At 45.1% G+C, this 22296-nt stretch overlaps 1 protein-coding gene across 2 annotated transcripts in view; it reads right to left on the bottom strand.

Moving 5' to 3' along the window:
• Positions 1–10555: 10555 nt before the first annotated feature.
• LOC310773613 (zinc finger protein GLI2-like) overlaps positions 10556–22296 on the bottom strand; it is a 138848-nt gene continuing 127107 nt past the window's right edge. For both annotated transcript variants that reach the window (XM_083633534.1, XM_083633535.1), the window contains 3 exons: positions 21958–22236; positions 13777–14128; positions 10556–13311 (listed from right to left, as the gene is read on the bottom strand). In XM_083633534.1, the coding sequence (XP_083489660.1) occupies positions 11093–13311; positions 13777–14128; positions 21958–22236 (2850 nt within the window). In that variant the 3' untranslated portion in view covers positions 10556–11092. The remainder of the gene's footprint in view (positions 13312–13776; positions 14129–21957; positions 22237–22296) is intronic.

The following is a 22296-nucleotide window of genomic DNA, read 5'->3' as shown; positions in this document are numbered from 1 at the left end:
GAGCCGCGGCTAGTCTAGACTAACAAGGGCGCCTAAATTAAACTGGCTGCCCTTCGAGATGCTTTGCGTCGCTTCAGTGTCTGTTTGCACTGTTGGGGTTAAGCGTCTGTTTGCACTGTTAGGGTTAGACATTTTAGTTGTGATGGCTAGGGACTGCATTATAGTCCATGGGCCAAGGCAAAAATCGGTACCACCTGAGGTGACCGCACGATTTTGTTATTTTTGTCTTCCTACATGTCTCTAGTTTATATTTTGGTATGATAACCCTGCTGATTTGGTAGCTTAAGGATAGTTATCACTCTGTAAACAAACCTACCCCCATATAAATGACAAAACCCTGATTTCTGTGTATTAGTCCAGATGATATGTGAAAATAATGTTCCCTTTTTCGTAAAAGCATGAAACTTGGTACGCTTATAGTTTGGGGCCCTGTACAGTTTCAGAAATTGAGCCATCGCAAAAATGCCTTGTGGCGGCCATTTTAATTCTGCCATAAGCAAATTATGTAGTTTGCATCATATCTCCTGAACCACACATGCTAACACTGAAAAGGAGATGTCTATCCCAACGTTTTCATGGTCAAGGATTACAATGATACCATATAGAACATCATAAACTGTTAAAGTGACTAATCAATGGTGAATTTGATGACGTTGTGAGAAGGAAATGACAGTATCTGATAACCGATGCTATAACTTCAAAGCCATGACCATTCTCTGGCTAAGATGTTTTGATGAGTGATTTGACTTATATAGACCTTTTGTTAAAATAGCGCCCAGGTCCCTCCTAAGGATCCTGGGATTTTCCTTGCCAGATGGCCAAATCCAAGATGGCCACTGGCGCCATGTTAAAAAATTTACTTTTGACCCAGAGCACATAGAATAATGTATGAAGACACTTTTCGGTGTAAGTCAACCACGAGGAATCCGATTCTGACATCAGTTTGACATTATGGCATAGTTTTGACCCAGAATTCCAAGATGGCTGCCATCCAGTATTGTGGAAATGTAACTTTTGAATGGGAAGGTATACTGTGCGTTTGGGGTTTTTCAGAATTATGTTCATTGAAAATATGTTAATGTCAACACCCATTTTACCTTGGTACTGCTGTACCAACTACCCCCAGGATTTCTTGCATTAAAATATTTAATGAATGTATGACAAGATAACTAAAATAAGCTCTTTTTATTAGCTGTAGCTATAGATTCTGAATCATCAGATTCCGCTCATCATCTTTAGCCAAGTATGCTGTGTCATACCGGTCGATCACACAGATATGTCAACATCACCATGGCGGACAAGGATGATGGATGACACCTTGTGGACATAGTCCGACCACTTGTATGGGGTGCCATCTTGTGTCTGCCAATCCAATTGCTGATGGAGTTGCCATCATCTCGATCATGCCCATGTCAACGAGAGTGATGTAGGGTTCTTGCAGCCCTACAGATTGGAGATAGAGCTTCTTCTAGATGCGCTTGCTCTTCTGCGTCTTCCTGTATGTGATGTTGGAGTTGAATAAGGCCACACATTCATCAAAAACACAATGTTCCAGCAACTCGTGGAGGTTTACAAGTTGACCACAACCAGGTCAATCACTGCCTTGGAGCGCTCCACTCCATCTCAGCAGCTCCTACCTTGAGTTCCTTCCCGGGTAGTCTCGCTTGCCAGACTCCCTCCCTACAATGGCAGAGTCTGGCTGCTAATACCTCCACCCTGGTATAGGGGAAAAAGGCTCCGTTCACCTTTACAACTATCCACCAAACGTATCAAGCAGGCCTGCTTTATTGCACAATCCAGATCCAACCGTTTTCAGCATGTAGCAACGAGCTAGCATTGTTGATGTTGTTGTTTCACAGTGGCACAGGCATTTGAGATAGACAGATTCGACACGGAGGGAGTGGAAACGAAATCCATAAATGGTCGCCACCAGTCAGTCAGAGCGGGTTGGAGCATGCATGCAGGGAGGAGGGTGGAAGATGATTGTGATGCTGCAGACGCGAAGTGCCGCTGTGTGTAAATTCAGCTCGAGCAGGACCCTGGCCATTCACACCAGACGCACTGCTTTGCTCCGCGCCGGTGACCACTTGTACTGACTTCCTATCTGGCTTCACACAATCACTCGCGGGTCTCACACAAAAATAGATCAGACGCCGAAACAATCTCTGCATGGGGCGAGCCGGCCTCATCACGGCTGGTCTGACTGAACGGTCTAATGTGCTAACAAGTGCACCAAAATGAAACTGGCTGCGCTTCCAGATGCTTCGTTACTTCAGCGTCTGGTGTTTTTGCTCCTTTTCGCATCCACTCATTGCAGACTTAAAATCAGCCCATGCTGCAGGAGAGGAGAAGTTGACCAGATTCTTGCAAGTCCCGGGGGCCCTATCTTCGCAAAAGCGGTACGCCGCGCGCAATGCAAATTGGGGGCGTGCACAAGCGCATGCCTGTTATAATTTTACTGGACATAGGCGTGCCACAATCAGCCGTTTCTGCTCAGAATACGGGGCAGCACCTCTTACACGCTAAAAAAAAGCACCTCTTACGCGCTAAATACTCTGCTGCGCTTGAGCGCACCATAATCTCTATGCTGTGCAGCGCAGCACAGAGTAAAATTCCTTTTGGATATGTCATTACACACGGACATGCCCACGCCAGGACATCAAATTCTGCTGCTAAAATTGGATATTAGCAGATAATTCAGTGAGGCAATGCAATCAACTATAACTCACTGAGAAACTTTTATCACATCGCAAAGAGGGAAATTAATTGAGAAAACTTGTTGGACAATGGACATAGGCTATTCACCTTCACCTTTCCCATAGTCTCGCTGGCCAGCCTCCCCTCCCACGCAGGTCTCCATAGTGGGATTGCGATGGGCGGCGCTTAGCGGCAGTGCCCTTGGAAAATAGTTTCCAACAATCCAACTTGCCCTTTTCAGCGTGTAGCAACGAGCTAGCGTGTAGGTTTCTGCCGTTAGCTTGCTAGCTAGTTAGCGTTGTTGTTTTCACTGAGGCGGCAGGGCACTATTTACAGCGACACACAGGGAGGAGGGAGCGGAAGCTGCTCTGATTGACGTGGTCGGAGCCAATGACAGAGTTTGTAATAAGCCGGGAGCAGACATCCGGCACCCACTGAAACAGTCGCTCCAATGGGGAGCAGCTGTAGAGCAGGGGAGGGCTTATCCCAGTTGCCTGTTTCCGTAGCGCCAGACTCCTCTCCCGGTAGGGAGGGGAGGCTGGCCGTGGCCAGCGAGACTAACATAATTATGAAATTACCCTCAAAACACAATAATTGTCATTACTAAACCATGTTTGGTCGGCATGGATTTGCAATTAAAATAGCTATAATTCACCATTGTTAATCTCCATCCTTACTCTAAAAATGGTAAACCCCAAACACCACATACGTATATGTTGCCATTCAAAAGTTAAGTTTTCACGCTACTGGATGGCAGCCATCTTGGAATTGTGGGTCAAAATTATGACAGAATGTTAAACTGATGTCAGAATCAGATTATTTGTGGTTGACTTACACCGAAAAGTGTCTTCATACATTATTCTAGGTGCTCTGGTTCAAAAGTAAATTTTTCAAGATTGTACCAGTGGCCATCTTGGATTTGGCCATCTGGCAGAAAGTCGGAGGATGTTTGGGAGGGGCCTGGGGGCTATTTTAACAAAAAGGCCCATAGAAGTCAAATTACTCATCAAAGAATCTTAGCCAGAGAGTGGTCATGGAATTGAGGTTATAGCATCAGTTATCAGAAACTGTGATTTCCTTCTCACGTCATTAAATTCACCATTGCTTAGTTACTTTAACAGTTTATGATGTTCTATATGGTATCATTGTAATCCTTGACCATGAAAACATAGGGATAGACATCACCTTTTCTGTGTTATCATGTGTGGTTCAGGAGATATGATGCAAACTACATAATTCACTTATGGCGGTGATTTACGGGGCCCCAAACTATATGTGTACCAAGTTTCATGCTTTTATGAAAAAGTGAACATGATTTTCACATATCATCTGGACTAATACACAGAAATCAGGGGTTTGTCATTTATATGGGAGAAGGTTTTTTACAGAGTGATAACTATCAATAAGCTACCAGATTGGCACGGTTATCATACCAAAATATAAACTAGAGACATGTAGGAAGACAAAAATACAAAAATTGCGCGGTCCCCTTAGGTGGTACCGATTTCACCATTGGCCCATGGACTAATTGCATTGTATCCTTCTCAAAACACCACTGAATTCACCAAAACACCACTTAATTCACCATTAACTATTCATGTGAACAGTTTATGATGTTGTATAGGGTGTCATTGTAATCCCTGACCATGAAAACATAGGGGTAGACATCACATTTTCTGCGTTATCATGTGTGGTTCAGGAGATATGATGAAATCAGGGTTTTGTCATTTTTTGGGGGTAGGTTTGTTTACAGAGTGATAACTATCCTTAAGCTACCAAATCGGAAGGGTTATCATACCAAAATATAAACTAGAGACATGTAGGAAGACAAAAATAACAAAATCGTGCGGTCACCTCAGGTGGTACCGATATGTCAAAATTTGAGCCTTGGCCCATGGACTATTATGTCTATGATTGTCCTTACTAAACTATAATGACCTGTGTGTGTGTGTGTGTGTGTGTGTGTGTGTTGTGTGCGTCTGTGTGTGCGTGTGTGTGTGTGTTGTGTGTGTGTGTGTGTTGTGTGCCTCCGTGTGTGCGTGTGCCAGCAGTTGCCCATGCCGGACCGGGCAGTGTTGAGTGTATGTCTGATGGCAGCTGCGTTGAGGTTCGTCTGAAAACCTTGTCGCTCATAAAGAGGCTCTTTAAACCCGAGCCCCGAGAGACGGCGGAGAATGCAGGACACGCTGTAAAACGCATTCCTCCAAAGCCCTTTAAATTCACAGCAGACGTGTCCGCTTTACGGTTCTAGCTTGTTCGCCCTGGGATGAATTCAAGTTGTAAATCCCCGCCACTAACAACTTAATGCGGTGGCTGAGGATTCTTCTTGGATTCCTCTTCGCCATGTCGATGATGTTGTCTTTACTGTAGGTGAGCTGATCTACACAATGAAAAACGACCACCTTAAAGGGATACACCACTTTTTTGGAAGTTTAGCTCATTTGCCACATCCCCCCCACATAACCAAGATACACCATGCCTTACCGGCACTGTCCACTCAGGCACCAAAATACATGTTGTGCTTCGGGTACTCACCACACTATGAAATGTTAATCCAAAATGCACATAATCTGTCTTTTTAGAAGGAAAAGAGGTCGGCGGCCATGTTTGGAAAGTAGTGCCGGATACCTCTTTTCCTTCCAAAAAGACCAATTATGTGCATTTTGGATTAATATTTCATCGTGTGGTGAGTACCCGAAGCACAACATGTATTTTGGCGCAGCGAGATGTGTGTTTTGGCAGATTTTTAACAGCTGTACCATTAGCCTCCATTCTATGGCGATAATTACTAACTTCACGACTGTAGCTCACTGTAAACTGAGCGGACAGTGCCGGTAAGGCATGGTGTATCTTGGTTATGTGGGGGGGATGTGGCAAATGAGCTAAACTTCCAAAAAAGTGGTGTGTCCCTTTAATGAGTCATTTCATCTTGGAATCTGTTTAAGATAAATAAGGAATAAGTTTAAAATAAGTGAGAAAATCTGCTAATAGGGTAAAAACTTTTTTTTTTATTAATTTGTCTTTATTCTTGGAAGGCTGGCTAATGAGTCATGTTCTTTTTTTAATAAAGTTTTTGCTTCCACTGCAGCTCTTGAAACAAGTGTCAGTATGTTGAAATAAGCCAACTCACTCTGTCACTTTGTTCTAATGGTGATCTCTTGTTAACCAGCAGACAGTCCACTCTGCCACTTTGTTCTAATGGTGATCTCTTAACCAGCAGACAGTGTCAGTATGTTGAAATAAGCCAACTCACTTTGTTCTAATGGTGATCTCTTAACCAGCAGACAGTGTCAGTATGTTGAAATAAGCCAACTCACTTTGTCACTTTGTTCTAATGGTGATTTCTTGTTAACCAGCAGACAGTGTCAGTATGTTGAAATAATCCAACTCACTTTGTCACTTTGTTCTAATGGTGATCTCTTGTTAACCAGCAGACAGTACCAGTATGTTGAAATAAGCCAACTCACTTTGTCACTTTGTTCTAATGGTGATCTCTTGTTAACCAGCAGACAGTGTCAAGCCAACTCACTTTGTTCTAATGGTGATCTCTTAACCAGCAGACAGTGTCAGTATGTTGAAATAAGCCAACTCACTTTGTTCTAATGGTGATTTCTTGTTAACCAGCAGACAGTGTCAGTATGTTGAAATAATCCAACTCACTTTGTCACTTTGTTCTAATGGTGATCTCTTAACCAGCAGACAGTGTCAGTATGTTGAAATAAGCCAACTCACTTTGTCACTTTGTTCTAATGGTGATTTCTTGTTAACCAGCAGACAGTGTCAGTATGTTGAAATAATCCAACTCACTTTGTCACTTTGTTCTAATGGTGATCTCTTGTTAACCAGCAGACAGTGTCAAGCCAACTCACTTTGTTCTAATGGTGATCTCTTAACCAGCAGACAGTGTCAGTATGTTGAAATAAGCCAACTCACTTTATCACTTTGTTCTAATGGTGATCTCTTAACCAGCAGACAGTGTCAGTATGTTGAAATAAGCCAACTCACTTTGTCACTTTGTTCTAATAGTGATCTCTTGTTAACCAGCAGACAGTGTCAGTATGTTGAAATAAGCCAACTCACTTTATCACTTCGTTCTAATAGTGATCTCTTGTTAACCAGCAGACAGTGTCAGTATGTTGAAATAAGCCAATTCACTTTGTCACTTCGTTCTAATAGTGATCTCTTGTTAACCAGCAGACAGTGTCAGTATGTTGAAATAAGCCAATTCACTTTGTCACTTTGTTCTAATAGTGATCTCTTGTTAACCAGCAGACAGTGCGCCACACAGGGCGGGGCTTGTGTCACAGGGACAGATGTGTGTGAGCCGTAGACGAGAGGGCAGTCGGAGAGTCTGTCCATTTGTCTGCCTGTCTGCACCTGACCTGTCAAACTGAGATATTTGTAAAAAACAAATAAACAAATACAAATCTATTTCTGGCACAAAAAAACTTTCAAGGGGAATAATTGAGGCATAAAAAGTCCTTTCTACCTGTCTCCTTAGCTCTTATTTTAGTAATTTCCCTGAACTTTTATGGACGGTTTTCACAGAATTCTGTTTCTAGGGAACAGTTTGAAACCGATCGTATTTCCTGTCAGCTATTGTATTAGCAAATACTGCAACAGGAAGTAAGCTAGGGGCAATTTAGAATGTTTATGTTGTCAAGCTAAAACCTTCTATATCAAATTGATTTTAACACGTTAAGATTCACAGGAATATTATCAGGCACTGCGGCTCTGACCCTTACTTCATACTCTCCGCTAAATGCTTAAAATGTAGATGCAGGGCTTAGTGGAGGCACATTAGGAATTAACTGGTCCTAAATTAAAGAATGTACTAGCTCTGCTGCAACACCCCGTCACCCCCCCCCCCCCCCCAAAAACAAACAAACCCCAAAACAAAACAAAACGTCCAGTGCAGCAGCTCCTTTTTTGGATTTTGGGACATGCCTTTTAAAATTTACATGATAACAATCTATTCTTCTATGACCATATGTTACATTTATTATCTATGAGCGCTGAAAACCTTTCATCTTTCCCACCCAATTATCTCCATCAATAAACAGAGGTGTTGGTAAGATCTTTGTGTGAGCCTTATCTCCACCTCTTGGATTTCACGCCCCGGGGCTATTTTCTCTCCCGCTTCACATCTCTCTGAGAGAAGAAGGAATACCAGTGGCAAAAGCAATCGCAAACAGATCAAACGTTTCCTGGGCCGAGTTCCCCGACAGACTAAAATCATTTGTTCCTCTCGCTAACGTCCCTGGACCTCTCTGCTCTGTTTTATGTGGTTTCAGCAGCCAGGTCTTCTGGGCCCCACTGTCAGAGCTAATATTGAAGTACACGCAGGCTAACTGCAGCAGCCGTTCTGCACGCGTCTAGCCATATCCCCCCATGTTAGCGTCCTTTTTCATCAGTTTCGGAGTGAGAATTTACATTATGTCAAGGTTGTTTTTGCAAGCGAGGTAAGGTGAGGTCGGGGGTAGTTATTTCAAAGCCGCCGTCGAAAGATATGCGGCCATGCAACGTCTTGAGAATGTGTGGCGCCCCGGTCTGACATGCAACAAGAAAGGTTGGGGGAAAGTGCATTGTCGGCAAAGAGTGCAGTAAGTATCATGGCTTCAAAGACAAAAGTTTTGCTGTTGAATTATTGAAGCAATCAACACTCGTGCTTCTAAGCCAGCGAGAGACAGGCTGATGAATCACTTAGCTACACAAAGCAGGAGATGAAACAACAGCACACGTTGGAAAATAGTGTAGTAGACCATAGTAGAGTTCATGGTCCATGTGTGAATTTGTCTTGAGGCTGTAGGCCTATACATTTCTAGAGCAGATATATTCAGCAAAGCCCATGATCATAGGTAAACAAAATTGATTGCATCCAGGGAGAAAATTACGATATATTCCAGATTTTTCTTAGGCCTACTTATATTTTAATCCGTTAAAGCCCCAACGTGTAACTTTCTGCTGAGCCGCAGCAACAGCGACCTCTGCTGCCACAAGTGGTAATTATAGGCTATGCTAATAAATGCTCCACTTTCCTGTTTGTATGTTCAGATATTAGCCTTATTTTACAGTTTTTGCTCATACTCGCTGCTTTTTAACCTTTCTGCAGTGTTTATAACTGATTCGCTGGGAAAAAAGAATAGCTCCAAATGTTGTTGTGTCGTTTTATTGCAACAAGTCGCTAATCGGGCCCCTAATAAAAGTGTCCCGTTAGTTTTTCAGTGGAAGCAGAAGACATCCAGCTCTGGGACGGCGCCTCGCAGAGACATAGTGCAGTGACATAGTGCAGAAACAGGTGTTAAGGGCGTTAGGCCTATTTCACACAAGATGGCCCCCGACCATAGACTGTTAAATCGCACTTCCGCTTTCTGCGCTCGCTGTGTTTCTCCATTCATTCGCCGTGATCCGATAACAATCGCTCAGTGTGAAAGCACTCAGGCATGTAGTGTGCATTTTTGATCAAATTCAAAGAAGAAACATCATTATATATTGGGTTTCCTACAGAGGAAAAGTTGAAAAGAAGATGGATTTTTGCATAAGAACAGATGCAGCCGTTACGTTATACATGAAACGATAAATAATACTGTTTCTTCTTTAAATTTGAACAAAAATGCACACTACATGCCTGAGTGCTTTCACACTGAGCCATTGTTATTGGATCATGGCGAATGAATGGAGAAACACAGCGAGCGCAGAAAGTGGAAGTGCAAATTAATAGTCTATGGTCGGGGGGCCATGTTGTGTGAAATAGGCCTATAGAGGCGGCATTTTCCTTATTAGAAGTCAGTGTACCGTCAAAATGATTTAAAAGCTGTTATATTAAAAAAAATATATATTAAATATTGGGGTTTTAACTGCCACTTTGAAAGACACATGACACACATGGTGCAGACCAACCACTGGGTCACCCCATCAGCCTGAACCAGATACAACCTTCGTCTGCCATTGAAAGCTATTTCTTCTGGATACTGCACCTGACAATCACAAGTGACAACACTTCAAAAACATCTGTACTGTATAAAGGACAACACAAACAATATTTGTTTAAAAAATCAATGCCAATATTGTATTTCTTAAAAATGTACAAATAATATTTACATATAACCAGCACAACAAACTGGCATTAGCAATGTACAAAAGAAAGCTCGATTCTCTCTCCAGAAGTTCTGCATTCAGGTCGGACATTGGAGTATTTTGCTCTTCTCACTGCGGGAGAACGACTGCATGGTTTCATCATTACAGTCAGTCACAGATCAGGTCTCGGATGCCTGACACAGATCAGGTCTCGGATGCCTGACACAGATCAGGTCTCGGATGCCTGACACAGATCAGGTCTCGGATGCCTGACACAGATCAGGTCTCGGATGCCTGACACAGATCAGGTCTCGGATGCCTGACACAGATCAGGTCTCGGATGCCTGACACTGATCAGGTCTCAGATGCCTGACACAGATCAGGTCTCAGATGCCTGACACTGATCAGGTCTCAGATGCCTGACACTGATCAGGTCTCGGATGCCTGACACAGATCAGGTCTCAGATGCCTGACACTGATCAGGTCTCAGATGCCTGACACTGATCAGGTCTTGGATGCCTGACACAGATCAGGTCTCGGATGCCTGACACAGATCAGGTCTCGGATGCCTGACACAGATCAGGTCTCGGATGCCTGACACAGACACTGTCACAATTCATCTCAGCAGCAATGCAGCAATCAAATAATGGCTCGCCAAGGACAGTGAACTTGAAATGATCTGAGTGTGTGTGTGTGTGTGTGGGGGGGGGGGGGGGTGGTTATGATTTCATTATTTTCTCTTTCTTTGTTGTTGCAATGTTGATAACAGAAATGAGCGACTTACAAACAAACTGATGTAAAGCAAAGTTTAGCTCAAGTAATTTCTTAAAGTTTACAAGGTGAAATCTCTAAACAACTAGGTGATGATAGTACATTCCAAATATGTAGGTATCAAATCGGTACCTGGTTGCATTTCCACATTAAACTGTGTCATATGCACAACATGCATATGTTTTGGCTGAGCCAGGCACTTAGTAAACTGATTTTTTACTGCACATCTGTACAATCATAGCCAACTAAAAGAATTGTGCTGTTGTTTACATTGTATTTACTACCTAAGGCAAAAAAATATGGCTTTTCAAAGAGATAGAAAATTGCCATTTTAAATAATTAACAAATGAGACTGTACAAGAAAACACAGGTCAACACACTGCAGAGGTGTTTTGCACACAACCATGTCTGGCTCTTCAAATGTTCACTTGCTACCAATGTTAAGTCTGTGGTCAAAAGTTTATTGTGTGGCGTTGATTCCAATTATCAGGAATTCAACATTTCTGCAGATACGTTAATAACTTTTCCTTCTGTCTGTAACATGTGGCTAAGACATCAAGTTAAGGAACTTGCTCTCTTCTGCCAGAGCGGTCAGCAAGGAGCTCATGTCCCCGATGGCCATGTTTCCTGTCCCCGCTGGCACTGAGGGTAGCGTGACAGAGTTCCTGGGCGTGGTCAAGCGAGAGGAACTCCGGGACAAGCTCTGGAGAAGACCTGGACTCAGGGTCCCTGACATGAGGCTGGAGTGATCTCCATCATCCAGCATGCTGTCAAAGTCTATCTGTGTCTGCTGCTCCAATGCTGTGTTAGAGTCTACAGTTCTGGATAGCTGGCTGTCACCCACCCTGGGAGAGGCCCCATCGTTTTCTGTGCCACCAGCGACAAACTGAGATACATTCACCACAGGAGAAGTGTGATGGCCCAAGTTCCCGTTGGGCTCAAACACTCGAATCTGCCCTGTGTAGTACATAGCATTGTCGTCCGATTTGTCGTTGCAACGCTGCTCCGTAACCCTGTTGTTGGATGCTTTGGACGCAGTATCTGGGTTAGCGCTGCCGGGGTTTAGGTTGGACTGGATGAGTCCTGTTCGCTGCACTGTGTTTGGCCCTGAATGGCGCCTATTTAGAGACTTCAATTCCGTCGGTGGCCTTGGGTGTCGAAGTCCGTGATTCCCATTTTGCATAGGATGCTGGCAGGTCATGTGGACGTCATCACAATCCTCAAGTTTGACTTGCACAGCCTGAAATCCCACATCACTGAAGTGCATGTCAACAGTTTGCATTGTCTCCTGTTTGCAGCTGGGGCTTAGCATGCTCAGATTGACTGCTGCTGTGTTATTACAAGGAGGATGATAACTGGTATTACCGTTATCATCATGAGGACCAACGCCTTGGTTCAACCTGTATTGAGAGCTAATTGCTTCATTGAGATTTGATGCCTGTTGAAACCTCTGCTGCTGGAAGCCGTTTGTCCTTGGGTCAGCATTCTGCTGTGTGCATCTCTGCCGCGTGGCGAGTGCCAGGTTGTGAATCACCTGTTGATTGGAGTTGAGATTGCTGTGGAAAGATCCAAAGTTCTGGTTCTGCTGGAGGACAGCCAGGTTCCCTCTGATCTGCGGTTGGGACTGGTGCTGGCTGGCCTCCATGGTCCCTGAAGACACTTTGTTCCACTGGACAGGCATGGTGGACCTACTGTGCAGTTGTGAAGACAGACACATTTGTGGTTGCTGCTGCTGTCCTGGGCTTATGCTGGAAGCGGCCAAAGCCTGGGTGGGTAGGTTCATGTTGGCATCCACTACGGCCATCCTTCTCTGGTAGTACGACTGCTGTTGGAGATTGGGGTTTCCTGGGAGACCTTGCAATTGTTGGTGATTCGCTGACCTTCTGTGGACCGTGTCACCATTCTCTGTACTGAGGTAATGCGCCATGCCATCAGGCAGTATCATGTCTTCCTCAGGGATGTCGCCTGTCAGGGTCTCCATGGTGATGTTCTCTGAAATGCTAGGCGGTCGCAGGCTGTAGGTGTAGCGGTGAAGACTACCATCTGATCGCACGCAACCTTGCTGCGCTAAATGTCGCCGATCTGCCGTAAGAGGATGCTGCGGATGCATGCTAAACCTACCGCCCAATGTGCCCATGCTGTTGTAGCGCTGCATTTCAGGCTGGCCAAGGGACTCCAGGCCCGACCGCCTCACGGGGTCACTGGCTCGGCGGGGGGCCTCAGACGGGATCTCATGGGGCATCATGCTACGACCTGTGTAGTCACTGCAGTGCCTGGGAGAAAGGCCTTTGGCGTCACCGTACAGCGCCATGCGGGTCTTCAGACTCATTCGTTCCATGTTTGGGAGAGGCGTGGGTGGTGCGCCCCCAGTAGCGGCAGCGTACTTGGCCTTGAGGCGATAGTGTTGGGCTGGGGTCAGACTGAGGAGGCTGGGTAAGCCCCCCCCTCCTCCACACTGGCTGGTCTCACTGGAGCGTCGGGAGATGTCGACGGAGATGGGGTCATAGGAGTCGGCTGAGCTGAGGTTGTTGTGGCGGTTGGCGCCGTACTGCGAGGTTTGGCTGGAGCGCCGGCTGGAGAAGCAGGGGGAGATGCCGGAGGACCTGCGGCTCAGGGTGTAAACAGAGCTCAGGGTGCTGGAGGTGCTGTCTCGGCGCTCTGATAGGTGGCCCAGCAGTGTCATCTTACCAGAGCCTAGATCACCCAGGCCAGAACCAGGGAAGGGCACAGGACCACCACCCATACCTGGAGTCTCCAGGAGGGACCCTGAGAAACACAGAGAGTGAAGTCACCAGTGAGAATAGACGCAAAAAACAGAGAAAAATGTCTAAATATTGCGATTTAAACATACACAAACCTTAATGCCTTTTAAAATAATGAAGGAAAACACAAAAAGACTTAATACTCCGCTATCCACCAAGGAGATAATATTTTCGGTGCGGGTTGTTAGCAGGATTATGGAAAAGCTACTGAGCCGATTTTCATAAAACTTGGTGGAAGGGAGGAGCATGGGCCAATGAACAACCCACTTAATTTTGGGGTGGATCCGATCCGACATCATAGCAGACTGGACTATTGGCCTTGGCGGAGGTCTGCACTCTCCGAGATCTCTCCGAGTGCTGTTCTAGTTGTCATTAGTCATTAGTCTTCTTTAATTTAAATATCTCAGGATGATGATGTGACCACCATAGGTGAAAAAAATCACACTCTTCTTCTATTATGTCCACTCACCACTTGCTGGTATGGGTGGGAGCTTAGTGCCATTGGTCAGTAGTGTTGGGTTGCTGGCCCACAGGCACGAGTCCCTCACCGTCTTCAACTTCTCCTTCTTCAGGTGCTCCAGGCGCTGGCTGGTGCACAGCTGCTTGCGGAGGTGGAGTCCCACTGCCACGACTCCGCCGCAGGGGGACTCTCCATAGCCCACGGAGTCCACGAAGGGCAGGTCGTCCAGGGTGCTGAGGTCCCCCAGGCTTCCCCCGCTGTGCGCCGCCATCTCTACTCCACTGTCATTGTTGGCGGCGCTGCCAAGTGGCGATGGTTCGCTACTGCATGATGACTGACCGCCAGGGCTGGACTGATACATCTGGACAGAGGGAGGGATGGAGGAGATTAGGCTGAGATTAGCTAGAGTGCTTGCCTTGCTAATATCTACTCTTGCCTAACTACGTCTCTTCTTGTTCTGATCTCTCTCTGCTCTTTTCTCTCTCTCTCTCTCTTCACTCTCTCCTGTTCTCTCTCTGCTCTCTTCTGTCTCCTCTTTCTTCTCTCTCCAATCTCTTCTCTCTGCTCTCTCTCTATTCACTCTCTCTTCTCTTCTTCTCTCTCTTTTCTATATTCTCTTTTGCTGTTTTTTACAAGCTTTATATAAGTTGTTCAATTCTGTTTATTTAGTGTGCTTGGTTAGAGCTAGCTAGACATATTGTGAGACATGCTTGTGAATCAGGGCTTTACAAATAAATAAATAAATAAATAAATAAATAAATAAATAAATAAATAAATAAATAAATAAATAAATAGATAAATAAATAAACAAATAAATAAATAAATAAATAAATAAATAAATAAATAAATAAATAAATAAATACAAATAAACTTGAAAAAGCAAGAGGGTAGGAAAGGAGAAGAGGAAAAACATGTGAGCGAGAGAAGCAGAGAAATCATGACTGTCCGAAGAACATGTTTCTCTCCCAGGACAAAAGTGGAACAGTGGTTAAGATGGCAGTGAATCATGCAGACTTTTATCCTCCCACAGCTTAATTGTAAATAATGAGTGTTTTTTGGGATGGGGGTGAAGAGAGGGGGGGGTGTACCACAGATTACAGACCGCCTTAAGGCGCCTACACATGATCCGCGGTAAAACAGCTCTGCGCCCGCTGTCCCGTTGTTTTCCTGTGGGGGAGAGTGGGGCTTCTCAACCAGGCGGCAGCACTACCCTTGGTGACGCGCACAGCTCGATTTTACCACTTTGCTCTGCGCTCAAAGTTCAAAATATCTCAACGCTGACCTACAGTACTTATCTCTGAGCTTTCATGAGCGCAACCAATCAGAGCAGAAGAAGATAGCCGCTATTTGTGACGTAGTGCCAGAGGCAGATTTGCGCTCCGCTCAGCAGATCGCTCTACCTCGCGGTGAGAAAAGTGCAGACCTCTTATCATGTGAAGGCTCTACCTCGCGGTGAGAAAAGTGCAGACCTCTTATCATGTGAAGGCTCTACCTCACGGTGAGAAAAGTGCAGACGTCTTATCATGTGAAGGCTCTACCTCACAGTGAGAAAAGTGCAGAGCTCTTATCATGTGAAGGCTCTACCTCACAGTGAGAAAAGTGCAGAGCTCTTATCATGTGAAGGCTCTACCTCACGGTGAGACAAGTGCAGACCTCTTATCATGTGAAGGCTCTACCTCACAGTGAGAAAAGTGCAGAGCTCTTATCATGTGAAGGCTCTACCTCACAGTGAGAAAAGTGCAGAGCTCTTATCATGTGAAGGCTCTACCTCACGGTGAGACAAGTGCAGACCTCTTATCATGTGAAGGCTCTACCTCACAGTGAGAAAAGTGCAGACCTCTTATCATGTGAAGGCTCTACCTCACGGTGAGAAAAGTGCAGACATCTTATCATGTGAAGGCTCTACCTCGCGGTGAGAAAAGTGCAGACCTCTTATCATGTGAAGGCTCTACCTCGCGGTGAGAAAAGTGCAGACCTCTTATCATGTGAAGGCTCTACCTCACGGTGAGAAAAGTGCAGACCTCTTATCATGTGAAGGCTCTACCTCACGGTGAGAAAAGTGCAGAGCTCTTATCATGTGAAGGTTCTACCTCACAGTGAGAAAAGTGCAGACCTCTTATCATGTGAAGGCTCTACCTCACGGTGAGAAAAGTGCAGACCTCTTATCATGTGAAGGCTCTACCTCACAGTGAGAAAAGTGCAGACCTCTTATCATGTGAAGGCTCTACCTCACGGTGAGAAAAGTGCAGACCTCTTATCATGTGAAGGCTCTACCTCATGGTGAGAAAAGTGCAGACCTCTTATCATGTGAAGGCTCTACCTCACGGTGAGAAAAGTGCAGACCTCTTATCATGTGAAGGCTCTACCTCGCGGTGAGAAAAGTGCAGACCTCTTATCATGTGAAGGCTCTACCTCACAGTGAGAAAAGTGCAGACCTCTTATCATGTGAAGGCTCTACCTCACGGTGAGAAAAGTGCAGACCTCTTATCATGTGAAGGCTCTACCTCACGGTGAGAAAAGTGCAGACCTCTTATCATGTGAAGGCTCTACCTCACGGTGAGAAAAGTGCAGACCTCTTATCATGTGAAGGCTCTACCTCACGGTGAGAAAAGTGCAGACCTCTTATCATGTGAAGGCTCTACCTCACGGTGAGAAAAGTGCAGAGCTCTTATCATGTGAAGGCTCTACCTCACGGTGAGAAAAGTGCAGACCTCTTATCATGTGAAGGCTCTACCTCACGGTGAGAAAAGTGCAGACCTCTTATCATGTGAAGGCTCTACCTCACGGTGAGAAAAGTGCAGACCTCTTATCATGTGAAGGCTCTACCTCACGGTGAGAAAAGTGCAGAGCTCTTATCATGTGAAGGCTCTACCTCACGGTGAGAAAAGTGCAGAGCTCTTATCATGTGAAGGCTCTACCTCACGGTGAGAAAAGTGCAGAGCTCTTATCATGTGAAGGCTCTACCTCATGGTGAGAAAAGTGCAGACCTCTTATCATGTGAAGGCTCTACCTCACAGTGAGAAAAGTGCAGAGCTCTTATCATGTGAAGGCTCTACCTCACGGTGAGAAAAGTGCAGACCTCTTATCATGTGAAGGCTCTACCTCACAGTGAGAAAAGTGCAGACGTCTTATCATGTGAAGGCTCTACCTCGCGGTGAGAAAAGTGCAGACCTCTTATCATGTGAAGGCTCTACCTCACGGTGAGAAAAGTGCAGACCTCTTATCATGTGAAGGCTCTACCTCGCGGTGAGAAAAGTGCAGACCTCTTATGTGAAGGCTCTACCTCGCGGTGAGAAAAGTGCAGACCTCTTATCATGTGAAGGCTCTACCTCATGGTGAGAAAAGTGCAGACGTCTTATCATGTGAAGGCTCTACCTCATGGTGAGAAAAGTGCAGACCTCTTATCATGTGAAGGCTCTACCTCATGGTGAGAAAAGTGCAGACGTCTTATCATGTGAAGGCTCTACCTCACAGTGAGAAAAGTGCAGACCTCTTATCATGTGAAGGCTCTACCTCATGGTGAGAAAAGTGCAGACGTCTTATCATGTGAAGGCTCTACCTCATGGTGAGAAAAGTGCAGACCTCTTATCATGTGAAGGCTCTACCTCATGGTGAGAAAAGTGCAGACGTCTTATCATGTGAAGGCTCTACCTCACAGTGAGAAAAGTGCAGACCTCTTAACATGTGAAGGCTCTACCTCACGGTGAGAAAAGTGCAGACGTCTTATCATGTGAAGGCTCTACCTCATGGTGAGAAAAGTGCAGACCTCTTATCATGTGAAGGCTCTACCTCATGGTGAGAAAAGTGCAGAGCTCTTATCATGTGAAGGCTCTACCTCACAGTGAGAAAAGTGCAGACCTCTTAACATGTGAAGGCTCTACCTCACGGTGAGAAAAGTGCAGACGTCTTATCATGTGAAGGCTCTACCTCACGGTGAGAAAAGTGCAGACCTCTTATCATGTGAAGGCTCTACCTCACGGTGAGAAAAGTGCAGAGCTCTTATCATGTGAAGGCTCTACCTCACGGTGAGAAAAGTGCAGACCTCTTATCATGTGAAGGCTCTACCTCACAGTGAGAAAAGTGCAGACGTCTTATCATGTGAAGGCTCTACCTCACGGTGAGAAAAGTGCAGACGTCTTATCATGTGAAGGCTCTACCTCACGGTGAGAAAAGTGCAGACGTCTTATCATGTGAAGGCTCTACCTCACAGTGAGAAAAGTGCAGACGTCTTATCATGTGAAGGCTCTACCTCACAGTGAGAAAAGTGCAGACCTCTTATCATGTGAAGGCTCTACCTCACGGTGAGAAAAGTGCAGACGTCTTATCATGTGAAGGCTCTACCTCACAGTGAGAAAAGTGCAGACCTCTTATCATGTGAAGGTTCTACCTCACAGTGAGAAAAGTGCAGACCTCTTATCATGTGAAGGCTCTACCTCACGGTGAGAAAAGTGCAGACGTCTTATCATGTGAAGGCTCTACCTCACAGTGAGAAAAGTGCAGACCTCTTATCATGTGAAGGCTCTACCTCACGGTGAGAAAAGTGCAGACCTCTTATCATGTGAAGGCTCTACCTCATGGTGAGAAAAGTGCAGACGTCTTATCATGTGAAGGCTCTACCTCACGGTGAGAAAAGTGCAGAGCTCTTATCATGTGAAGGCTCTACCTCACGGTGAGAAAAGTGCAGACCTCTTATCATGTGAAGGCTCTACCTCACGGTGAGAAAAGTGCAGACCTCTTATCATGTGAAGGCTCTACCTCGCGGTGAGAAAAGTGCAGAGCTCTTATCATGTGAAGGCTCTACCTCACGGTGAGAAAAGTGCAGACCTCTTATCATGTGAAGGCTCTACCTCGCGGTGAGAAAAGTGCAGAGCTCTTATCATGTGAAGGCTCTACCTCACGGTGAGAAAAGTGCAGACCTCTTATCATGTGAAGGCTCTACCTCACGGTGAGAAAAGTGCAGACCTCTTATCATGTGAAGGCTCTACCTCATGGTGAGAAAAGTGCAGACCTCTTATCATGTGAAGGCTCTACCTCACGGTGAGAAAAGTGCAGACCTCTTATCATGTGAAGGCTCTACCTCACGGTGAGAAAAGTGCAGAGCTCTTATCATGTGAAGGCTCTACCTCATGGTGAGAAAAGTGCAGACCTCTTATCATGTGAAGGCTCTACCTCACAGTGAGAAAAGTGCAGACCTCTTATCATGTGAAGGCTCTACCTCACAGTGAGAAAAGTGCAGAGCTCTTATCATGTGAAGGCTCTACCTCACGGTGAGAAAAGTGCAGAGCTCTTATCATGTGAAGGCTCTACCTCGCGGTGAGAAAAGTGCAGACCTCTTATCATGTGAAGGCTCTACCTCACGGTGAGAAAAGTGCAGACCTCTTATCATGTGAAGGCTCTACCTCACAGTGAGAAAAGTGCAGACCTCTTATCATGTGAAGGCTCTACCTCACGGTGAGAAAAGTGCAGACCTCTTATCATGTGAAGGCTCTACCTCACGGTGAGAAAAGTGCAGACCTCTTATCATGTGAAGGCTCTACCTCACGGTGAGAAAAGTGCAGACCTCTTATCATGTGAAGGCACCTTTAGTCTGTATGTGTGAATGAGAAATGTGCAGGATGAAAGGAGGCTGGAGCCAAAGCCAGAGAGCCGGGCCCAGATGTTCCATCACGTTTGGCTTTTCCCTCTCGAAACACCTCAACTGAAGGTAGAGGTTGTTTTCACATTTAGGTGAGGATATCTTTGCTCGTCACATTCACTTATGTTTGCTTGTTTTCGAGGTTTGTTTAAAAGGTGAGATTTTTTTTAAATAGCCTTTAGGGTTTTTCTTTCAATCACCTGCACCACTTTTTAATTTCTTTCTTCTCTTTCTTACTTCTGTGTTTTATAATTCTAAACTAAAGCAAAGAATAATCACCCACAGCTTGGCTAGCCTTATCTGGATAGTTAAAGGGGTGGTAAAAACACATTTTTCTTTTTTATCCAAAACATTTTTTCATCAATCTTTCATCAAAAGCATCGTTGAAATTAGGATGTTTTGGATCATCTCTGGCCATCCTTTCCTCAAAAATGCCAAGACTTGTCAAATGTGTTTATTCATTTTAGTAAGCAGGTTTGCCACAAAGTGCCTTTAAATTTCAGTTCAGTGTTCAAATCAAAGCTTGACAGCTGATAATTCACCATTCGCCGCTGTCATATTCTTACTAATGCTGGTGTAAATGTGAGTCAGTGCTTTGTATGTTGTGCACCGCTGTAGATGATGCACACTATATTCTCACCTGGCTTTGAAAACTGAATTTCCCACAGGACAATAAGCGATATAGCGATGCAGTATCAATATGTATCTCTCTGAATTAGCCCTCGGTCCTCGGTTTCCCCGACCACACTCATTTATTCGTAGCTAAAAAGCCGTCTTGATCACAGCATGATAGTTGGCACTGCTCGCTCAGCGCACCAAAGCCAATTCCCAGTGTTTGAATATTAATCCTGGAGTGGCTTTTATCATGTTGATGCTTGCAGACGTAGAGTACTAGTCAAACATTTGGATACACTTTCTCATTTAAGTGAATGGGAAGGTGTTCAAACAGGTTCAAACTTTTGCCTGGTGTGACTACTGTATGTGTGATACTGTAGGTCTGTTTTGGTTTGGATTGCATGCGCAGAGCAAAGGGGACAGATATTCTCCCAAGCAAGTGCAAGTGCTGCATGTGTTAGAACAGATTTATATGACAAATACATCCAGATAAATCTAATCTAAACTATGACCATTGACCAAGCAATAAGCTGAAAATGGGCACTTATCAATGCTTTTACCAATCAAAATGGGCCTCTAGCACAAAATCCTTCTACACCGCAATGAAAGAAATTGGTGAAGAAAGAAGAGGCGTGTAATGTACAAGAAGGCTTTGATCCCAAAATCACGTATCAACATTTTGAAAAATAACTGCCATCTGGAATTCACAAGTCAATAGTTAAGTAAAGTTGATTTGATCCCCTGAAGGGTAAATTTAGTCTAGTCCAAGCAAAGGTTTTAGCTTCAGTAGGCTACTATCCCATAATGAGTGCAGAAGGGAATGAGAAGGTGCCCATTATTTCAAAATGGTGGATATCTCATTTTGTAATGAAACTTTTCATTGGATGAAAGATGGCGTAATAAAGTGTAGCCGGGCTCACCTTAGCAAGGTCTGTCCTTAAGGAAGGTTAGAGAAGGGAGAGAAGTGAGGACAATCAAGCAGCAAGCAGAGGCTCTCTGAGAGGAAGCTTAGCAGTTGTCAGGATAAAGAGGCATGCAGGCATTGTTAGCTGAAGGAGGACACACATTGTTAATTGACTGACTAAAGACTACATTGCATGCGGGTAAATCACAACAGTCTGCCTGGTGGTCTGCTGCTTAACAAAGACTAATGCTTAGAGGTTGTTAGAATAAAGAGGCATTGTTAGTATGGCAGAACCATGATTTGATCGACCAAACATTCAAAACCATAATGAGTCACAATCACAATCCATCCAATCAATCCATCTCCGTGCTTTACTCTGCTACATTTAAGTCTCTGTACATGTTAATGTACGGCAGCAGTCATTCCATACTGTATACTAATAGTGTCAAACGTGCAATATTGGCAGTCCTGGTGTCTTTGTATGTTTGTCAGTATGTACATGAACCTCAACAAGTAGGTCATGTCATTGCGTTAATGTCACCTAGACAAACGTTTGCGCATTTATTATTTCTCTCTGATCACGTTTTTTTTAACCAATTTTTCTCCCATTTTTGTCCAATTCCCCCTGCAGTCCCAGTCGTTGCTCCACCCCATCTGCTACCTGACAGTGAGGAGTTTCACCGGCAGGATGTAAGGCGTGGGAGATTCATGCCATTTCCCCCAGATCCCCTTCCCCCAAACTGGACACATAGCCTTAATCCAGCTTCCCACCCACAGACACGACCAATTGTGCCTGTATGGATGCCCGACCAAGTCGGATGTAACACGGGGGGCTCAAACCTGCGACCCTCGTGTTGGTAGGCAGGGAATCTACCGCTACACTACTCGGATGCCCGTTTGTGCATTTATTGAAGTTAATGAACGAGATGGTTTAGATTCTGGAATATCTATACAAACACAAAACTTATTTAACATCCAAAGCATTATTATTATAGTTTTTCGTATTTCTTGAAGGGAATTCTCATTGCGACCTTACCACAGAGTTTTCTGTTTTGATGGATTTGATGTGCAGGTAGTCCTCCACGCCCCTGGGGGAGCTGCTGTCCGACATCTTGTCTTCCCTCTGGATCCTCTCGCGGGGACCCGTCTCGTTCTCGCCGTTCTCCCTGGGTGCCGGCGGCCTGGGCGGCAGGTCGCTGCGCTGCTTCTTGGTGACGTGGGCGTCGGGGCCGTGGACGGTCTTCACGTGCTTCCTGAGAGAGCTGGGGTCTGTGTAGCGCTTGGTGCAGCCGGGGATCTTACACACGTACGGTTTCTGCAGAGGTGAATCAATGAACAAATGGATGATGTGCGAGTGTATGTGTAAATGTTATAC

Source organism: Poromitra crassiceps, assembly GCF_964638095.1.
Source record: "Poromitra crassiceps genome assembly, chromosome: 3".
Lineage (NCBI taxonomy): Eukaryota > Metazoa > Chordata > Actinopteri > Beryciformes > Melamphaidae > Poromitra > Poromitra crassiceps.
The sequence above is the reverse complement of the archived record's forward strand: the minus strand, read 5'-3'. Positions and strand labels throughout refer to the sequence as shown.